Source organism: Urocampus carinirostris, chromosome 9 (genome assembly GCF_059441175.1).
Source record: "Urocampus carinirostris isolate Australia breed hairy pipefish chromosome 9, RoL_Ucar_1.0, whole genome shotgun sequence".
NCBI classification, from domain to species: domain Eukaryota; kingdom Metazoa; phylum Chordata; class Actinopteri; order Syngnathiformes; family Syngnathidae; genus Urocampus; species Urocampus carinirostris.
In genome coordinates, this window is record NC_142357.1 from 7445820 (window position 1) to 7469307 (window position 23488).

At 39.1% G+C, this 23488-nt stretch overlaps 1 protein-coding gene across 1 annotated transcript in view; it reads right to left on the bottom strand.

The window, feature by feature from the left end:
- tenm1 (teneurin transmembrane protein 1) overlaps window positions 1–23488 on the bottom strand; it is a 381706-nt gene that overhangs the window by 239203 nt on the left and 119015 nt on the right. The window contains exon 4 of the mRNA XM_088344425.1: window positions 3906–4149. Coding sequence (XP_088200551.1) covers window positions 3906–4149 — 244 coding nt within the window. The remainder of the gene's footprint in view (window positions 1–3905; window positions 4150–23488) is intronic.

Consider the following 23488-nt stretch of genomic DNA (forward strand, 5'->3'; position numbering starts at 1 on the left):
ATCTCATCTCCATAATGCCAGAAAGCAGCCGCCACACCGAGGCCTCATTAAACATGCAAACATATTCTTTTGCACCTTTCTCCTTCTTCTGAAAATCAGCCTCACAAATGAGAATGTGCGAAATAATTCTCTGATCAATTATTACTTATGCAGCTGGGAAATACTTAATTCCGTTTGATAGGATGAAATTCCACTGGCTCATATCCGCACATTATACGGCGCGGTGCGTCTGCAGGTGCCACAACTGAAAGTGGAATTCCAATATGTTCCAAAAAGAGGATTTGAGAGAGATGGCGTATTGTGTTTTTTGACGTCTTAACGCATAATGGTATCTTTGTGGAGTTTCCGAGGTGTGTTGAGAAAATACAGGGAAAAACCTGAAAGATTCACAATGGCTTTGATGGTGTGCTAAGTCGTGTAATATTACTCATGAGGCTCGTGTGCTGTCCTATATTTTTGGTGCACTTTCAAAACATGTACTGCGTAATTGACCATTCGATGTTGCTGTATTGTGTTGTGCACGGGTCAGGAAACGTATGGCTTGAGCCATGTGTGGCTCTTTTCATGAGTACATCTGGCTCTAATTAAAATACCTTATTTCTAGCACTGTCTGCATAGCACTATAGAGCTTATCTATCTTTAAGGCTCGTGAGAAGGAATGCCATTAGGATTTAAACTTTCTTGGTTTCTAGCCAATGAAATGCATACAAATACTCAATGAGAGTGTGACGTCGGCAATTTCCCAGTTATCATTCAAGCTTAGTTTGTACAAGAAATGAAAACATGACAAATAACTTATGGCGCAGGACTTCTAAGACAAATATGTGTAGATTTCAAACATATTAAAGATTTCCATCTATAAAACGGAATGGAGGACAAATAATAATCACTTGATTGACCTTGTTGGTGCACCCTTTTCATGGCCAAATTCAAGCACTCTTTGAGGACTTTTGAAGTCAAATTTCCAATTTTTTCGGTACCATTTAACTATGAAATCCAGATTAAATCATGTATTTCGCAGAGGCACAAATATGTATGTGATTAACATATGCGATGTGTAGTCCGGCGTGTGCGTTCATCAAGACATATGATTTTTAGATGTTGAGAAACCGCAAATATATTTTTTGATGTGAACAAGATGTGGGGAAAAGTTTTTGGAGACAAATCTCCCCCCATGTACGGTAAGTGAAAAATTAACATGAATCTAAAGGTTATATTTTAAAGAAAAGGACGTTTTTTCCCGTTACAATTTACCACTAGTAAACGCTACATTTATGTTTTGCATGGCCAATAATAAATGTCATTAGTTGATTTGTAGTCCTTGCACTGTGTTTCCATAGTGCAGTGGTTAGCACGTTCACCTGATAGGCGATTGTTACCTGGTTTAAGACCAGGTGGAAACATATGTTGGCCTGGAGTGAGATGGCCGCCACCAGGCTGTACTTACCCAAGACACACGACAGGAAGTTGTGCCCCTACGACCCTAGTGGTTAAGAGATACAACCAACCACCAAATCCTTGCACTACAACACATTCCATAGTACCATGTTTAGCTGTAGCATGCACCTGTCTTCTTGGGTGTGATCCATAGGGGTGATAATGCTTCATAGGAAAATGCCATACAAACTAATGGCAGCTGCCATTAATGGTAAATGGTCTGCATTTATATAGCGCTTTTCAAGTCAATGAAGACCTCCCGAAGCGCTTTACAATGTGCTTCAAACTTACCCATTCACACACACTCTCACACACCAATAGCAGCCATGCAGCCATGCAAGGCGCCGACCTGCTTATTGGCGGTATTAGGGATTCAGTGTCTTGCCCAAGGACACGTCGGCATATAACACGGAGGAGCCGGGAATCGAGCGCTCTACCTCCTGAGCTAATGCCTCCCGACTTAATCATGATAAAATGAAGCCACAAGAAGACAGTGTCCAGGTCATTTCCAAGCAGACTTGAAGAGAAACTCGGCAACAATTTTAAGCATTTACAAACACTTCAGCTACATTTCAAGCAATTGGCCCTGGCATTACTATTATTTCAAATATTTTAAATTGTAATCAAACTACACACAGTTAAATAAAATGCACTGACTTATTTTGTCTGGTTGGGCGGTGGTTGAATTTGTATTAAAATGTATGGTGTGACTCTCTAAAAAAATATATTTTACTTTCATGGCTCTTTTGGTCAAAAAAGAGGTTCGGTGCAACTGTCAAACAGGAATTACTATGAACAGGGAAGGATAACACACCATTTATCTTATCATTCAAGAAAAAAAACATGAGTATACAAGCATTAAAGTATTGCGTGCTTTGTCAGATTAACACTCAAAAGTTAGTTTTGCCTCATTTGAACATATTACAAATACATTCTTGCAGTTGAACTCAATATTCCTAATTTTATCATCTGCTAAAACCAGTACTTTATTTGTTCATTAATTTAGTGTGGTTACGACAAATATCGTGACTGATTGCCTGCTGCCACATTTGCGATCCTACTGGCAAGATATTATTAATGACACTTCCTTTTCTGAGAGTTTTTCTTTTTGAATTAAGTTATTTAAAACGACACAGATTTAGTTAGGCGTGCTCGATGAAAAACAATATTTTATTTCGATGCAATACTCAAAGTAGTAGAGTACTCATGTCAGTACTATGATTATGATAAGCAAACCTACAAGAACTGTTTAGCTAATTAGCAACTAAAGAGCTGATGTTATTGTCCATCATCTTGCTTCTAGAGGATACCCACAAAACCCAAAAACCTTGTGAAAGGCTGAGGAGAAAAAGAGAAGAATATCAATGTGATTTTTTCCGTTTCAGTTTTCTGTAGTTGAATTTCCTTCTTATGCTTTGTAGCACTTGTTTTTGCTTGCAATAAACAATACAACGACAGTTAGTAGCCAAATATTACACATTGCCCCTTTAAAAATATTATTGTTTTCTCCACTGTACTCAGTGTTCATTTTACCTCTGAAAAGTGATGGGTCCCGGGGACTCGCATGCTCAAAAATCTATGGGTCCCAACAGAGATCTATGGGTCCCCAAAGTTCAGTGTGCTCCATGCCCTTACAAACTGTCGTATTTTCCCTTACAAAATACAAAAAAAAACTTTTTTTCAACACGTTTGTTTATGTAGTTTAACATGTTATACTGTATATGTGTTTCCTTATATTATATATATTGTTAATGAACATTTTGTTGTGAGACACTGAGTTGCTCGACATGAATGAGGTTTACTGCAAAAAAGTTCACTGTAGAAGGAAAAAATACATGCAAATATGATGAAGTAGAATAATACATTTTCTTATTCAAATTATGAATTCATTTTCTGCATTAAATTATTGTTGGTAATATACTGATTAAAATAGATCACCTGACAAACCTGTCTTTTTTTCATTTTCTCCTTTTATACTTCTTTTTTTTCTTAACTTCTTTATACAAAATAATCATTCGTAATATAATGCATCAAAGCAAGTGAGCCATTTGAGAGCCAGCTCTCTTTAATGAGTTGAGCCGAAAAAGCCGGTTCTCTAAAAAGAAACGGACTTTCACTACACAACTCGAACTGGAGATCGGCGTGCAAACTGGCCTTGAAGCAGACGCTGTTGGACGCTTTGAGATCGCCTCGAACTGCGAGACCAAAACAACAATGGTGGATCTGCCTCACGAAAAGTTTGGAGTGCGGTAAATCTTTGTCAAAAAATGATAATTTCGTGTCAAAAAAGTTGCGTCCCGGGGATGCACGTTGATTTGACACAATGCGTCCCCAGCAAAATTAATGCGTCTAGGACGCAGGGACGCGGGCAAACGAGAACACTGTGTACTACGTTTTCCAAACGGAAATTTTTCAATGTGCTTTCCATGTTCTTTTAACAACATAACCAATTTGTAGAATAGCCCAACCTGGTTTCGAGTGGGATGTTGCTGTTGAGCACCCAGCTGTCGTGAAGCTGTGCTGGATCCGTGTTCGAACCCGTTTCAGCCCCTTGGACACCCTGGCTGACCTGACATCGCGTCGGCATTGTTTTCCTCTGCAGGCTGACTTGGGTGTAGGGGGCTGGGCGGGCGCAGGTGCAGGCATGTGGGGGTGGAGGAGGTGGCGGTAACGGACGAAATGTGAACTGACCGCTTGGACTGCTGGGTAACTCTGAAAAAAAGGTTGGGAAGGGGTGACATGGGTTCATAGACAAACAGTTAAATCAACATTTAGCTTCAAAAGATCAGTAAGGATAATTGTAAGTTACGAGTGTGTAGGGAACATTGCAACTTTTGACATCTCCCACTGGAATCCACAGGACACAAAAGGACATACATTTACTAAAGGAATGTTTTAAGTTTCGGCTATTTCATTGGTCAAAATGATGAATGACGTCAAAACATTTTCCTTCAGATGATTGGGTCGATCAACTGTCACACATGACTGAATCCTTTTTCAGTCTGCGTACTGCTTAGTTACCTTAAAACCAATTTCAACATGCTAACGCATGCTGCCAGAAAGCTCCTTGCAATACAAGGACTAGACAAAACAGACCGGCCTTGCTTTTTTTAACCAGCCTGGGGCATTGGGATGCTAATCTTGCAGAGAGTCCACAAGACTCTATAATTGCCAACAACAATCTTTTGCCCAGAAAGGGGATTTTTGTGGCTTGAGACTGTCTCCCGGTCACACAGCCGTTTGCGTCTGTATCGAGGCTGAATCACGGCCAGAAATTTCTGCCTGTGAAGCGGACTCTGTTGGACGCTTTGAGATCGCCATACAGACGAGATACAGCAGTGCTTTACACGCGGTCGGAAATTCACACGCGGTTGGCAGCGCGAAAACGTTTTGCGCTGCTCAAAACTTTAGACTACGTGTTAATCGCGAGAGGCACACGAGGTAATGACGCGGAACGACGTGCTATGGCCGCGGCCAGGGCGTGGTTACACGTGGGTAGGACGCGAAATTTCAGCGGGTAATCGCTGGTGGAGCACGGTCATAGCATGTTCTGCGCCTGTATCGCGGTGTTATTACGTGAAATTAGCGTGTTACGCGTGTGACGGTCAAACGCCTTTCTCCGCGTATATACAGTGTGATTTGCCGAGCACACGTCAGTTGTGCTCGAGACGTCAAGGGGTGAACATGGATCCCCGTCACCGTAGTGACCTCGTCTTAATCCATTTTTATTTCTTGACATTTCTTTTCATTTCATAACAATATAATCAAATAAAAATGAAAAACTATTACAATAATAACGTATTGGCTTCTTCTGTGCCATAACTTGAAATCTTGATCTCCACGGGACTGTGTCTTGAGCGGTTAGGATTTCTACAGCCCGGTGTTATGCCGAGAAATGCATCCCTGCCGAGATTTGCATTCCCTCGCTACTACAACCACTTTTACCTCGTTTTATCTCACTTTTAGGGAATGTAATGATGAACATATAACCAAATCCACTTCGTCTTGCATTTGTTGGGAATGTAATACAACTTAAACCATTCCGTCTTTGTTTTTGTTGTGAACGTAATCGAACGGTAATACACACCGTATATAAATCACTTTTGAGATTTGTTATGCACTCTACCGTAAAGCTTATTATGCAGAAATAAGCTTTATGGTAGAGTGCATAACAGTTTCAATACGAGCGATTTGAATAGAAAAAGGCAAAATAAACATGTTACCTGCTCAAAAGTGATTTGTATACGGTGTACATTACCGTTCGATTACATTCACAACAAATACAAACACGGAATGGTTTAAGTTGTATTACATTCCCAACAAATGCAAGACGAAGTGGTTTTGGTTTCCCTAAAAGTTATATAAAAGTTAGATAGAACGAGGTAAAAGTGGTTGTAGTAATCTCGGCAAGGATGCATTTCTCGGCATAACGCTGGCTCGGCAGCTTTTATACCCATGGTCCACACGAGAAAATGACACGGAAATGACGCGATGAGGAAGCGGAACAGTCGCCGGCGTCTGTTTTGCGGGCGTACCACCGATGAACAGCGGGTTGGCCAATTTTGCGCATTTTCCATCGCGGGCAACCATGGGCAAAAAAACCCGCAAAATTTTACCCGCGATACAGACGCAAACGGCTGTGTGACCGGGCCCTTAGGGCTTCCTATGTTTGCATGACCCATCTCTTCTTGATCAAGAAGTGACCTTAGACCTCTTAATTGGTTAGTTGATCAGATAACAAATTACTGTTATTCTGGAAATATTCATCTGGTTTGAATAATGACCAATAGCCAAATTTGTTTTCTAAAAGTTTTCGTAACACAGGTTTTCAAACTGTTCAAACTGTTGTGTTCACTTTTGATGTATTTATCCATATCTGTGCCTATCTTTTCTCTCTATCTCTCAATTCTACTATTCAGTCTCAATTATTGTGTTTTGTTCAATTTTCTTTCGTAAATTTAACAAATTCCTTTCAATGTCCATGTGTGTGTTTTGATTAAACTATACAGAAACGTGTCACGCGAAAGAATCATGAATATATATTGTGTGTTGACACATTGTGGATAATTTTGAAGTTGAGAACAGCCTTTCGGCACTGATTGTTATGAGGGGCTACATTTTTAATGACCATTTCTAAAGTAACAAGTTACTCTCTTGTTATCATGTTATTAGCAGGTTGTTATTACAGGGTTTGTACGCCAAAATCAAGAACTTTCTAAGGACTTTCAAAGCCAATTTGCCAATTTAACGAGTATCATTAAAACCGGTGTGAATCATGTATTTTGCAGCTTTATACATGTGATTTTTAAACTTGCTTGTGCATTTATTTAAACAAATGAATTTTAGATCTTGAGCAAATCACAAATATATTTGTGGAACTGAACAATACTTCTGTTAATGTTTTTGAGACAAATCTCTCCCAGTAATCTTTGCATGAATACACAAGTCATAGGTGTAGCATGCACCTTTCCTTTAGGGTGCGAACGAACTTGTGGAGAAAATGACGCTCCATAGGACAATCTCATACAAACTATTGCCAGCTTCTGTTAATTATGATAAATGAAGAAATGCGTGGGCAAAGTAAGCCTCCAGAGAGTGTCTGTGTCATTTTTAAGCAGGCTTGTTGAGAAACATGGCAACAATTTCAATCAGTTACAAGCGCTTTGCCTAAAATCCAAGCACGTTTCAATCCTTGAAAACAAAATATTATTATTCAAGCATCTTCAAGAATTTCAAGCATCCGTTATTATTAGAAGTTAAGTCAACCACATAAATGTGATTGGTTAGAAATCTAATTTACTAGAAAACAGCAATGACCCATAACTGGTGAAATATTTTCAGAACCTGTCCATGACCTACTGAGGGGATTTTAAGGGGCTACCTGGAGACCCCTGCTTTAGACAATGAGATTGATCAAAACGTTTGTCAGTCGTTTGCCTGATATAGAATATCTAAACACTGCTGGGTTGCTCCAAAAGGCGAGATGAATTAGATATGACTCTTAGTCCAAACATTGATTTCGCTATAAGTGTATGGTCAACGTTCTGGCCAACATCAATCAACATCAAAACGTCCATTGCCTCCTTTAATGCATGTTTTGATACATTCCCAGTACTCCTATAAATAGCTACTGGGCTGTCCATGGTGTTAAGTCTTTTAAGAGCTCACAGCTTTGACTTAATCCTCACCCACAAGCCCGAACTACCCATATGATGTTTATTATGAGATATGAAGCTCAGCGGAATGAGCTAGCCAGCTGTAACCCGCTCACACTGGTAACCTCGGGGTCTAAATAGAGAACTTTCTCTCCATCATTTAACATTCTCTTACGCTATAATTCCTCCGCATCCTCATCCCTGATGTCCCTGTTTTCTCTCAGGCTTCCACTTCACACTAATTACAGAAATGTTTGGTTTCTTGTGTGTCCATGCTTCAAATAGAACCAGTTTGCAAGTGTGAAGGCAACAGTAGCTACGGTATATGTGTTTGTGTCTATCCATGAATGCACATCAAATGCCCAGGGACTGTTTTTAGGGGACAACTCTTGCCATATGGTTGTATTATGGTTCTGTGAACACTGAGAATTTTTCCCTCGACACCAAATATGTTCAGGAACATAAAATAAGAACTAAAGATTGGTCCCAAGACAGGTGACATTTTTTGAGCAGACAGAAAGTGCTTGGAACACATGTTTAAAACCATGTTTAATCAATTTGCATGACATGGCAGAAGGACAGTAATTAAGTGTTTGGTTTGGGAGAAGTTGAAACGTCTTACCAGGATCATCTTTATTCATTGTGTTGCTACAACGAAATTAGAGTTGCACTCCAGGTGGAAAAAATACAATAAAACATATAATACATAAAAAATATGAAGTATCACCTCTTATATAAAGTATTCATATTTAAAGTAAAAACTATACATAACCATAATATTGCACTTAAAACTGTTTTCCAAAACTGTGGTTTAGTGAGTTGATAGCTCTGGGGAAAAGACTAGATCTCAGTCTGTTGGTTCAGGCTATGTGGTGGTATAATTTCAAAAAGGCTGGCATGTAAGAAGTCCTTCAGGATGTTTAATTCTGTTCAGGTCAAGTCAAGTAACATTTATTCATATAACCTTTAATCACAAAAATGCCTCAAAGGACTGAGCAAAAACATTCAAATAAGTTGCGCGATGGAAACCCAATGAACACAACTTCACAGAATCGATTTGCATATTTCAAAAGGGTTTTGCAAGGGTGAAATTACATGGAATCGTGTGAATCGAGTCAAGCGACAACAAAAGAGTGAGTGAGCTAGATTTAGGCGGATAAGATAAAAACAGTGTTAAAAGTGTTATGTACAATACAGAACTACTGAAGTGTCCTTAAACGGGTGAAGCTAGGCAGACCTGCCAAGTGTTACCGGAAGTCAGTTAAGTTACTTACTTGAATTAACTGTTATCTAAAGTAACACACTTAAAACTTTCTTCAAACTGTAGATGATCGTATTAATTTCATTTAAATATTTTAAATGACACGGAAAACAATAGATACGTATGAGTTAAAGGGATAGCATCTCTAAGCAAGCTTCCGTGTTTAGCTTAGCTGTCGAAACTGTTTGCCATTCTGGGTAGGGCACATGTCTGACAACACAAGTGCTCATGGATAAAACAAAGATAAAAAATGTCCACACACATGCATGTTGGCTTGTAGATAGCAGCTAACTGGTGATGGTCAGAAGTAGAGCTGACTGCTGTTCAGTCACTAATATTAACAACTACTGAGGGAAGCTACTTTAAATGCCAGTAAAAGTTAACGAGAGCAAACCAAAAATTGTCAAGCGTCAAAACCTTGGATCACGAATTTAGTGTTTTTTTTTTTTTTTTTCAAGAACAGCTAGCAAATAAAAAAGACATAGAGAGACTCAGCAACTTTTTGACAAAGAAACAGCTAAACACTTAAACGACTGCTAGTAGCAAAGCTAACATGAGTTGTCAACAGTGAAAATGAGTAAGACTCAGAAAAGCTTGCAAAAGCAAGTAGAAGATGTCAAGTGGAGCATGCACAAATTACGGGACTCAACGGCAATCACATGTGCCACCCAGTTGTGGAACGTAAGTAGCTTTTAAGCCCCTAACACAAGCAACATTTGCAAAATTGCCATTCCTGCATCGGTCGTAAGGAGACGGTAAAACATTTGATGATTACAAATTTATGGTCTAAAATGTATGTGATAGTGTGTCCTTTTCCTATTTATTTAGATCATTTTATTTAATGAATGGCATATTTCTGTGTGCTTAAGGGTCGGCATTGGATTAAACACTTATTAGTATATTTCAGAGAGAAACAGCAACCACAATTGAAGACAGGTGGATACAAATACACATTTGTAATCAAAGAATACTGTTGCCAGTTTTGGACGGATTACAGTAGTTTGTAAATATGATGAAAACAATGTCTGTGGCCAGTGGTTAAAATAACAAAAACCTTTAAAATCAATGAAACTGACCAAAAAGAATCATGCAAACAAAAACAAAACAAAAAATAACTCTTGAACTTGCAATTTAGTGCAATCTCCAAGAACTACCTTATAAAATGTTTTGCTTAATAAACCCAACATTCATTGTATCATTTTTTTTTTCCTTCTGAGCCTTTATATCATGCTATTACCAGAGTGTGGTATCTAATTTTGTTGAAAACAATGTTTACTACATTGTTAACAGTGACAAAGAGAATTCTGATTCTATTTTCAAAGGGCAGGTAACCACATTAGCTGTACCAGTATTCACACCCATAGGGCTCTAGCCACCCATTACCAACCGTGAGGAGCAGCATGTGACAGAGAAAATATCAGTGCTTGGTCCACTCTAACTGACCCTTTGCACAGTCGGACTCTGCTTGTCACAATCAGGTAATGTACAATGGTTACATTTTAACATGATTGCATGATTGATCTGCATAGCAACAGGACTGACTGTCCGTAATCTACATTGAGTTACACTGATTATTATAGCGATGGCGAGCATTTGCAACAATGATAAAAAAAACTGTTAGGATGACATTTACTTTGTCCGTATTTTACATTGACATGTCAAAAATGTCTTAGTGATTTCTTTCGTTGCAATGTTTGACCAAACAACCGGTTTTGTCTTCTTTTGAAAAACCCCTGCTGAGTATTGATCAGAGATCAAGGCTGAGTTGCCTTTTACACATTTATGTCTCCCATCTGTCTAAATGATCTTTTCATTCTTTGATCATGTCAAATAGTTATGTACTTTCTGGTTTCACTGGCACATACAGTCAAGTCTCAGTCAAAAAACCTCTGTATTATTGCCGGTGGCCCACTACAAAAATGCACATCATACACCTACAAACAATTTATATTTTTAGTACGCATAACAGGTTTGTGTTGAATTATAAGCGTATGTCTACATCTATTTCCTAGACCTATTTATTTCATTTGAATTAGCAAACAGAAAAAAGTAGAATTAGTATGAATTTGAGATTATTTATTTTGATCAGAAAAGGGAATGCGTCAAGAAGTGCCAAAATAAATAGATATGTAGTACAAAGGTTCCTTTTTTTGCTTGTGAAAGCCAAAGGAATATATTGGACTAATCTGCTGCATACTGTGTGAGTGTTATGCACCATGAGTTTTAAGTCTCTCTTGTTCTTCAGCAACTAGGAATCCTTAGAGCCCTGATACTAATTCTCCTATTCCCATATTTTGCTCTGTTTATTACAAATATTTTGTTAATGCATTCTTTATTGTGATTTATGTGCTAGTACAGGGGTCGGGAACCTTTTTGACTCAAAGAGCCATAAAAGCAAAAAATATTAATTTTATTTTGGGAAAGTGTCACGAGACGTGGTGGCGTGGAAGGTGACCGGACCAGAACGGAGGCAGGAGGCATGAAGGGAGAACTCAAATGCGTTGACGATCCATAGGTTTTATTTAATAAAATAAAAGTCGCCCAATACTCCGAGGCAAAACAGAACAATACAGAGTTCCTCCGGCACGAACTCAACAGGACAAGGCATAACAGACTAAAACAGGACAAGGCATAACAGACCGGGATTGTGAATAATGAGTAATGAACCAGCAACCGCTGAACCCACAATGCAGCCTTAAGTAGCAGATCCACAATTAGTGGAACTGCTTTCAGCTGTTGCCCAGAGGGCGGGGCAGACTGGTCACCAAGGCGACCGTGACAGAGCCCCCCTCTTAAGGGACAGCTCCCGAGGTCCCAAAAAGAAAAAATTACAACCTCACGCCCCGGAATGTTGACGCTCGCGATTGGGGCAACCCCGCTCCCTCCTCCGAACACGCAGGAACGGGGAGAGGCAGGCGCCATCTGCGTCGGGCGGATCGGAATCGGCGCTCGGCAGGGAGGGGTTCTGGTGGGCAACTGGACAGGGGATAACAGACAGGCAGAACCGACGAGAACAGGACAGGCAAAATCAGAACAGGTAAACAGGACAGGCAAAATCAGAACAGGTAAACAGGACAGGCCTCTACAGAAGAGTCGCACTCAGGACAGGCCTCTACAGAAGAGTCGCACTCAGGACAGGCCGATGCAGAAGAGTCGCACCCAGGTCAGGCCGATGCAGAAGAGTCGCACCCAGGTCAGGCCGATGCAGAAGAGTCGCACTCAGGGGGTTCAGGTTCAGAAGAGTCAGACTCTGGGGGTTCAGGTTCAGAAGAGTCAGACTCTGGGGGGTTCAGGTTCAGAAGAGTCAGACTCAGGGGGTTCGGGTTCAGAGTGGCAATTCAGACAGGACAGGTGGAATCAGAACAGGCAAGACATGAGAGAGTCAAAATCAGAACCGGCAAAACAGGAGCAGCGGAGTCGGACTAGCAGGCAGCTGAGTCGGACTGGCACGCAGGCAGCGGAGTCGGACTGGCACGCAGGCAGCGGAGTCGGACTGGCACGCAGGCAGCGGAGTCGGACTGGCACGCAGGCAGCGGAGTCGGACTGGCACGCAGGCAGCGGTGTCGGACTGGCACGCAGGCAGCGGTGTCGGACTGGCAGGCAGCGGAGTCGGACCGGCACGCAGGGGAGACTGAATAGCAGGCAGTCGGCACGGGAGTCGGACAGGCAGGCATCAGAGTCGGAGTCGGCCCGACGGGCAGCGGAGTCGGAGTCGGCCCGACGGGCAGCGGAGTCGGAGTCGGCCCGACGGGCAGCGGAGTCGGAGTCGGACTTGCACGCAGGGGAGAGGGAATAGCAGGCAATCGGCACGGGAGTCGGGCAGGCAGGCGTCAATTCTTCCTGGGACTCCATTCGAGGCACAGCAAGGGCCACGACGGGCGGGGCCGTGGTTCGAACGGGCAGGGAAGGCCAACTCAGTAGGCGCCTGCCGAACTGCGCTCTCCAGCTCTCCCCAAGTCGCGCTGGGATCGTTCGCTGAGTTCTATTTGTTGGCTGGTTCATTCTGTCACGAGACGTGGTGGCGTGGAAGGTGACCGGACCAGAACGGAGGCAGGAGGCATGAAGGGAGAACTCAAATGCGTTGACGATCCATAGGTTTTATTTAATAAAATAAAAGTCGCCCAATACTCCGAGGCAAAACAGAACAATACAGAGTTCCTCCGGCACGAACTCAACAGGACAAGGCATAACAGACTAAAACAGGACAAGGCATAACAGACCGGGATTGTGAATAATGAGTAATGAACCAGCAACCGCTGAACCCACAATGCAGCCTTAAGTAGCAGATCCACAATTAGTGGAACTGCTTTCAGCTGTTGCCCAGAGGGCGGGGCAGACTGGTCACCAAGGCGACCGTGACAGAAAGAGCCACACCATATATTATGAGACAAATTTACTAAATTGCTAAACCCGCGCCCCAGACAAAAGCTTAGTCTTCAGCACATTTATTTTTGATGATTTGATAAAAATTATGAAAAGAGAATAATGCCAGAGCCCCTGTCCCAAAATCAACAAACATACCACTTTAAACTTGTCTCTTTCTTGCAATGACTCAAGGTCGGTTAAACTCCTTTTGACCCTTTTTTATCATACATATTGGTTTCAAAACCAGATGCAAGCATTTATTTTGTAAAAACGTCACAACATTCTGAGAATAGGGAGCCTTATGTGCTTACCTTTGGCGAGAGATGGGAAGGAGTGCTTGTACTTTTTGCATAGCTCCACCCATCCCTCCCACTCACCCAATCAAATGACTAAGTTCTCTTCCGGTGTTTTGGCGTATTTACAGTTCTGTGGATTCATCATAAGGTATCTGAACACTGAACACAGATTACATAGTGAACTTTTATATAAAGGATTCTTTAGCGTTGTACAGCTAAAACGAGTTTTTTTTTCCCCATTTTTTTGTGTGACACCTTGACTGTAAATTGTAGTGAAAAACGTGCCATATATATACTGCGAAGTAATCATTTGTCAGTAAGTTTCGGTTTAGCTTTACGTGTAACTTAATAGGATAGACGAAACAACTTTTGGACAAGATGGAGAAATTTTGCATGCAATCAAATCTGTCTCTGAGCCACAGATACTCGTAGAAAGAGCCATATATGGCTCGCGAGCCAGAGGTTCCCGACCCCTGTGCTAGTAGAATTCAACATATACAATGTTTAACTGCTTACTGTATCATTATCAGTATGATTTCTTAGTGCAGTGGTTATAATGTATGCTGAGAGTGTTTCCATTTTATTCTGAAGTCTGACATAATTTAAAAAAAATGGTTTGGCATGAAGCACGGATTGCACAACTCTGCGTGAGACACTCATGTGAGAGTAATCTGCATGTTATTGTGTTTACTTATGCTTCACTGATTATTTAATTGTGGTAATTAGAAAAAGTAATGCAATTCTCATTCTGACTTTCTGTTGTTCTGAATACATTTGCTAAATGTGTTGTGTGATTAACCATATCATAACCGACTTAGAGATTGGCTTTTGGAAACTACTATATATTCATAAACACATGTTAGTAATATACATTGAATTTAGTTATGTTTAAGAAAAACGTGCCTATCTGTGAAATAAATTCAAATAAACACAATGTGATATCACAGAGTACATATTTCATTCAATAGATTTTAAAAGGCGGACACTGTAGGTTGATTAACTTTTGATTGTGTGGTCCTACTTTAATACACAAGCAAGCAAAACACATTATGTGCTTTTAAGAAAATTAAGCTTACATCCCTAAAAATATTCATGAGATAATCCCTCAAGACATATGGTTATATTCGTGTACAAAGGTAAATTGACCTTAGATAATCAACACTCAATTATTACATTAAATGACAACTATTCGAATAATCAGTTAACTGATCATACTCCTTTTGAATTACAACTTCTATTAATCATCAGTATTTTTGGTCCTTAAAATTGAATAATGGCTGTTTTTTTCCTTAGCTTTCATTATATAAATAAATGTGGGGGAATATGTTTTTTGTATGTTTTCTTTGTCCAAACCAGTGGCCAAATTATAAGGAATGCACAATTTCCAAAATGTCTGATTTACTAATTTTCAGTTTTATTCCAAACTAATTTCAGTAGTTTTGGTTTACCCGATTAATCAACACATTTTTTAAGGATTGTGTGTTATTGACTGAATTTTTCGAGTTTAAAATATCATTGAAAACAACAACAATACATCCTTAACTACATTTAATCCAGAGGACATGACAACGTCATATCACTGTGCCACGACTTTACTCAGACATTCATTTTTCACCAAATATCGGATGATAAGACCTGCAATGTCATCGGATCACTTCTCTCAGGTAACATTTTCAAATCAGACAGAGCGCTCCTTGACTATGTGTCGGTCACATAACACACAACTGGTGCGAGCTGCATTCTGTTACTTGCGTCTGTCATCTCAACCACCATAACAGAGATGAACCGTGCTTTATATAACTTCCTTTCTGATATTTTTCCCCATCACTTCAGCAATAGCAGTGATCCCGTTGTTTTGTATTTTGCCTGACACCTCACTAAACACTTTCTTAATGGAAAGGTGGTAATGTAAATCCATATTTCTCTCAGCAATGAGGGAAATAAGCTCTGCATGGTTCCCTTTGTTTGACGTACCTCTCATAGTTTGTTGGCTTAAAGTGGTGGACAACTAATTTTCCCTGTAGTAGTTTCTTAATGATGTGCGGCTTTTGGTGAAAAATCCGCCTCAGAAATGTATTTTCCTCCTTTAGCCAATGTGGTTTGAAAAAGAAAATGTGATCTAAACAACACAATATACTGTATTTGTTTGTGCACTTGGTAAATGGTGGGGAGTTAGCACGATCATTTGGTGAATGACCTCATCTTTCTTTCTAAAAGCGGTAACATTTCTCTAGGCCTTCCAGTATCCCCTTTTGAACAAATTCGAAATTTGATTGGCTGAACCAACATCGATATCACAGCTGTGATATGCTGCAAGGACCCCTGCCCATAAAATATTGCAGGCCTCTGGGCAGATTTACGACCCTAACAACATATAATCCTTCTTATATAAGCTGTCTTTGAGCAAAAGGCAGCATACACCCTCGAACGGTAGCCAGCATTTTTAGACTCCTTAAAAAAAGCATCTTACAAACCTGTGAATAGTTAAGTTTTTATTAAATCTAGATATGTTGTTTTTGAGATGTGAACTGAAGTCATTGTTTCTGGAAAATAGCACGGGAGAACCCGAGATTCGGAACTGAATCTCTTGGTAAATAAATATTTTCATTACTAACTTCAGTTTTGCTTACTAAAACAGTTGAGGTAATGTTTCTCAATTCCATACAGTATTCATAATTAGACAAGCTGTGCACCGGCAATGCCAGATTGATGAAGAGCAATCTTGGTGGGTATGGTTGAGGTGTGTGTCACCATTTTGGTTGGGCTAAATACATTGTAGTCTCGACCAATACTGATACTTTTTGCTTGGAAATCGTATGATCGTTGAATAAATGAACCCCTCCACTTGAGTTAGTTTACATTTACGATCAAAAGCAGCCTGCAAATGTATATTTTTATTAAATAACGAGGATCTAAACTTAAATGGCCTAAAGTATTTGTTATAAATGTTTCTATTACAGTTTTCTAAGAGCAAAAGTACATAGAGTCAAACCTAAACAAGCAGCAATGTAACATACATAAAAAATTAACAAAGTCAACATGACAAATATAATACCTTCCATTGCACAATATTTTGAAAATGAAGTCAGTGTAAATTGTGTAAACAATGTGAAACCTTTAAAGAATACATATTAAAATAGTTCAATAATAATTGTTTCAAAACTCAAGTCAAGAGAGTCAAATGAAAAAAACAGCAATGTAACAAAAAACAAATACTCTGTATCAACGTCAACAACACAACTACAATACTGTCGTTTCTAGACTATAAAGCACACCCCAAAAACTCGAATTTGCCAGATATTTGAAAGTGTGCCTTATAATTTACTGTGCCTTTATGTAGCTGGTAAAACAGTTAAGGAATTTGGCAATGCATACATATAATTAAATACTTTTACATACATGAACCATTTATGAATTAATAAATTCCTTTTAGTTATAACCAGATTCCCTCATACAGTATGCATGTTGCATGCAATTTCTTTTTTTCCTGTTTATCTTGTTTTAATCTCATAGTTCGATGCAACCTATGTATGAAAACAAAATTATAATCAGGTGTGCCTTTATAGTCCGTAGAATAAGGCACCTCCCATTGCACAATATGTAGGAATTAAAATCGGTGATGCAAATAAGGTGTAACCACAATTTGATCAAATTTGAAAGTTAAAATGTGTGTATGTATCCTATGACACACAATATTATAGTGCTAGTTAAAATTGGAGGACAATATTGATCATAAGACAATAGTAATGACCCGGTCCAAGTACTTGCTAGAGATTGATGATATCAATATTCGGATTGAACCGCCCACCCTTAGTCACTATAAGTTATTTTAGAAGATTTAACCAAATCGCTTTTAGTCCCCCACCCAAAAACTATGTAAATTTAACTCTATAAAACTCCTTAAATCCAATTCCAATCACTGTGTTCAAAGGCAGTCTTCTTCTTTCATGCTGCAAGACAAAGAGAGACAAACCACAAGCTGTGCTGCTCTAGATGTAACCCGTATAAGTCAGTCAATGTAGGCCAGAGGGGCACACAACATTTCTTCAGTTAGCCTGGAGTTGAGAAACATCAAGTCATCTCTGCGGGGAGCAGATAGAGGCGGGTCGGCAGAGCCCATTACAGCTTCGGAAGACATCCGTGACAGTGCTGAGCATCTTTTGCCCTTGGGTTCCTTTTGGTCTTAGCCCTCCAGATGTAGGACTCCGAAAAGTCGCTAATTCCATATCCCAGCAATCATCAGCTTTTGCTCATTTAAGGTACATATATAAAGAGGTGAAATATAGAACCTTGGGACTTAGCAAGAGGGGGAAGAACGAGTAACAGCAGTCACATAGGACATGAGTCACAGTCGGTGGATCTCAAATTGCACCCAAGCTCCATACTTATTAAAATGGTATTATTTAAAATGAAGTTGATACGAATTATACATAGGTCTATATTTTGTTGCATCTGTGTGTGCATACAAAAACAGTTCACATACACCCAACAATTACACTGGAAATTAAAACCAAAGAATGTGAATATCATACAATTATTTAAAAAAATCAAGTGGTATTAAGAGAAACAAAATACAATAAAATATAGATTTTTATCGAGATGGTTGCATTAAAAAAAAAGAACGTGTGATAGGCAAAATCTATGCAGTACAATTAAACCTTACTAAAACCAGCATGCACAAATTCGAGGAAAAAAATGCAACGTAGTTGCCATACAAGCCACAGACGTATACAGCCATAAGCATAAAGTACTTTTGTCCATGTTGTAAAATTAAAAAGTATGGAACAGTAACACATCATAAGACACTCTTTTCTAAAATGTGTCTGCAGCAGTTAATCTTAATCAAATATTCTTTTACATATACACAGTGCAAGAAAAAACATTTTAGAACGCAATGTACTGTTCTGATTAAAATTCAGAAGCCCTTACATTCACAACAACCCATACCTGTTCTGAGCCATGCCACTAATTTTAGGCTAAACTGTTGCTACTACTTCCTATAACAATCATTATACAAAATTGCTTGAAAATTTTTAACAGGTAGTGTTGGCTGGTTGAAAATTTGTGGAGACAGGTGACTAGTAAGTGCGTATATTTTTCCTATTTGGCCGAAAACCATGACATCATGTTAACTGTAAGTCCGATAATTATTGTGTACCTCTCCTTGCTGCGGCACTAGTGTTGGCATGTATATTGATTTTTTATGTAATAGTAGTAGTCCGGGATTTCTGGTAGTGTAGTAATTAGAATAGTAATGCAGCTTCCCAATTACCAGACGTTTTAATCTAGAATAATCCGTTTAGAGCTGTTCAAGAGAGCTGTTCAAGGCGGACTACATCAGGTTGGAAGAATGGAGGTTGATTGGAGTGCTAGAGACTGATGTCATGCCCCTTCCTGCCGGGATTTTTTTTTTCCCATTATGCGGATATTAAGAATAGACCTGTATCACATAGAGTTCAAATGCAACCCTAACACAAACCCAAAGAAAGGTAAAAAGAAGCAAAGATTATTCCTGCGCATCTATGAAATGCACAGACTAGCACGTGCATCATAAGATAGCTGACGGAGGCTGCAATGATGACACAAGCCAGGAGATGGCAGCATCAAGTAAAAAAAGGTTCAATAAGCTACTATAAAGACTCATAAAGAATATGCGAAACAAGATACTATTCTAATAGGAAAATCTCATCTCATCTCATCTCATTAGCTACACTGCTTATCCTCAGTAGGGTCACGGGGGTGCTGGAGCCCATCCCAGCAATCATCGGGCAGTGGGCAGGGGATACCCTGAACTGGTTGCCAACCAATCGCAGGGCACACAGGGACAGACAACTCACTCGCTCATTCACACCTAGGGACAATTTGTACCGGCCAATTCACCTGAAATGCATGTTTTTGGAATGTGGGAGGAAACCGGAGTGCCCGGAGGAAACCCACGCAAGCACGGGGAGAACATACAAACTCCGCACAGGAAGTCTGGAGCTGGATTTGAACCCACGCAGGAGGTTCCCAAGACATGAACTGTGCCGCACATGCGCTAACCACTGCGCCGCCGTGCTGCCCTAATAGGAAAATGATCTAAAAAAAACTATAATATTTTATGGATTTCAAAGTACTGTGTAAATGGTATGAGCAATACTAGGACCAGTATTTATATGGTGTTCATTGATACCAAAAAGTATCACACAAAACCACTTTCTATACATTTTGAAGAATCATGTTTATTGTCTTTGTTATCTCATCAGACGTTTTAATTTATAGAATGGCTCATTTTATTGCAGCTGATGGAATATCATCTATAAAAATAATATTGCTTGCCAGATTATGGGGAGTAATATTGCTAATGATCGTGGAGAAGAAAAAAAACACGTTGCAGAAGATGATTTTACTGACGACAGCGGCGGTGATAACAATAAAAACAATGAAGATGAAAACATTGGTAATAACTGCTGGCAGAAGCGCTGATAATTGCGTTGATGACACGGGGCTTAGAGGGAGCAATTAGACCAAAATAAGCCATTGATTCATCTCTGCAGACATTGGAATGAACGGCAGGAACTCCATTTACAAAAGTGACACAATCATATAGTCCAATTAAAAGGAGAATGTTCAAATGGAGAAACTAAGGGCACACAGCTCCCCCTTCTCCCCCAATCAATTTTCATACAGAGCATGATAATTAGCAGTCATGAGTCATATGGCTTTTCCACATCAAACTCAGGCATATGCACTGCTGAATATATATGTACGTGTGTTTGTTAGTGCATGTGTGTGCATTTGTGTAATTGCCTGTTTGTAACTCCATCTTCAAAAACAACTCCATAACCATGTTTAGGCTTCAGGTGATTCTGAAAGTAGCATTTCCCAAGTGAAGGTGTCTAACCCTCTAGAGTGGAGCTCCAGCGTTCTAAAGAGAGAATCTGAACATCACACAAATGCCTCACTGCAGGGGCCCGAATTCTACAAATTAGTTTTTTGGGAAACAAACGCGCCTCATGGAGTTTTGAACTTGAGTGTGCATTTTTTTAGATGATCAACAACTTATTATTAAAAGGCAGAAAGTGGAAGTAATGTGTTTAAATGTTTTCAATAATTAATCACTTTTTGTCTAAGATCAATTTACTTGAGGGCTCCAGGGGCTCAAGGCCTGGGTGAAGTTTTGCCAAATCGAGTTTTCCACCAAAAGGTTCTGCTAAAATCGTTTCACTTTTCTCAATATCCTCGCCTAGAGCGAGATGAACTAATTGTGTGCCGCCTTGCAGCCACAGGTACCCGAAAAAACAACAACCTGGCGAGAGACTGGGCAAAAAAAATAGAAGAACAAATGGAGTTTCAAAATCACTTTAACTCTACGTAGTTTGTGTTCTTACTTGTGAGTTACAAAACAGAAAACAGCAACATCTAGTAGTCAAATAATCCACAATGTCTTTTCACCTGTCATATTCAGGCAGGCGCCTCAATCATCCTGAGGGTCCCCGGGACACAAGTTTTAGACCCCTGATCTAAGGTGATAGAATAAAATAATACAAGACCAGAGGTCACCGTATAAAATAATACAACCAAAAGTTGTGCAGTTGAATAGTTCATGATGCAAAATAAAAACAACATTACCTCACCAAATATACAAGCCTACATCCAAGGAACAAGAAAAAATACATTTCAGCAAGCAGCTTGATATGATAGCTTTTGTGAATTCAAGTCAGCAACAATGAAACACTGATGTTGCTAGATCTGGAGTAGGCAATACATTTAGTGATATAGTGGAAATCTTAACTCGTCTGGAAAATAACAATTAATAAGAACTCTATAAAAGTAAATTCAAGGAGTGGCCTTCTCTGTGACCAATGAACTGACATCATTTCAACCAAATTTTTGATGATACAGTATCTAATCATTCTAATGGTTGATGGGTTGTGGCTTCTGTGAAATTAAATAAAGAAAGATGAAATAAAAGTATTTTACACATTATAAGATGCACCTGATTATAAGACATACCCTCAAAAAATGTGCAATGGAATGTATTTATATGTACTGGACTATAAGGCGCATGGAAATAAAACTATAGTAAGAGCTACTCTATGTATTTTTTTTTGCATAGCTGTTGTTTAGGCATATATTAGTGTAATGATCATTCAACAAATGTGGCGGACCAACATTGTATGCACTGGGAATCAAACCCTGGTCACGTCACTTTTGGTAAAACCTAACCACTCATCCACTAGTGATACAGGTAACATATGACGGCATTACATTTGATCTCATTAGATAAAAGCTATTGCCTTTGTGTTTATGACCTATATCACTAGCAATCTAATGATTAAGATTCTGCACTTTTACCGCTGATACCCAGGTTTGATTACCATTGCATACAATGTTTTGATATATTTCTCGATCGATCAAGCATTGCACAAATACAGTAGTATCCCGTAAAATATTGTCTAGTAATGCACACAAAATGCATAATGTTTGCGATTTTAATTTTATCCACCAATGTTATCCGGTATAAAATGTGCCTTTTCAAATTCCTGGCCTATTTGGAGTTTTAGGTGCGCCTTATAATCTGGAAAAATACTTTAATTAAAATAAATACTACTTTGGATATAAAAATAGTGAGATAACAATATATAAAGCAGCACTGGATGAATACATACATAGAGCCCATTGTGGTTGAGAGAAAGCCATTTGCTGGGTGTGTCTGCGTTTTTAGCAGGCTTTTTTCTCTCAATAACTTGCACAATACACGAGGTGAGGCCGCCTTGTAGTAACTCTTAGCCAGAGCCCAATCAATTGAAAGTATTCTGTTAAAAAATGCATTATAAAATTGGTCTCCAACAATTGATTACAAATTGTAACAGATATGCAATTTGTAAATGCCATTGATCTACATATATATTAAAATGTTTGGGAAAAAAATAAATTGAAATCGGTATATCAAATGTTATTTTTGATATGTATTTGGATAAATGAAAAATGTTAAATGATATTTGGGATGTTGAATACCATGTTTTATGGTATAGCCTAAGACTTAACACCTTAAGACAACTCAAGAGTGGTCATTGATACCGATACCAGGCACAGATACCACAAGTGAAAACTAATTCCTACCATTTGGACAAACAGTGGATTATAGTTTTAAAAAAAACAAAAACAAAAATTTCATATCCAACCATACCTTTTTTATACTAAGGTTCCGTTTAGTTAGTGGAAAAAAAACTATTCCTCCATATACTGGTGATCATAATCAAATGAGAAGGAAGCCAATACTACAAAAATATGCAATTTTGCTAACTTCTGTTCCAAACATGAAAAAAAAAACATACAATTGATGAAATACAGATAAAGAAGCGAATAGGTAAATGCATTTCGTAATGGGAAACTTTCAGGCCACTCAGGTTATCCATCTGAAGAGAAAAGTATAAATGGAATCAAATTTTAATTTTGTTCATGTGTTTAATTATTCACTTATTTAATTTTGTCTAATTATTTATGTTGTGCCTCCTTAGTCATTTGCATCAAGGGTAAGAGGATAATGCAAATTGTTTGAAAGTGCAAATTGCTGAGACTCAAGAGGTTAGAAATCGCCCCGGCCATTGTAGTGCTTGGATTTGATATGCTTCACGATGGTCTACCCTCTCCCCCCTACTTTTGCTCTCCGATGAACACACCCTACATCTCCCTCAACCCCAAAGCAATCACAACAAGCACACAAAGAGCATGAAGGATTATTGCTTTCACTCACATGCACACACTATATTTTTCTGTGACTCTCAACAGTAAAACTGTAGAAAAGTAAGCTGGGCTTGACAGCAAACAAACCCATACGAACAGATTCCTTGCAGGCTAAAAAGAGAGAAAGATCTTGACAGATGCATCACTAGGAGATGGGTGAGAGAAAAAAAGAGAGATTTCTGGTAATTAGAATGAGCTCTGAGGAGAAACCAGTAGTGAAATGAATGCAAATGAATTCAGTGGTC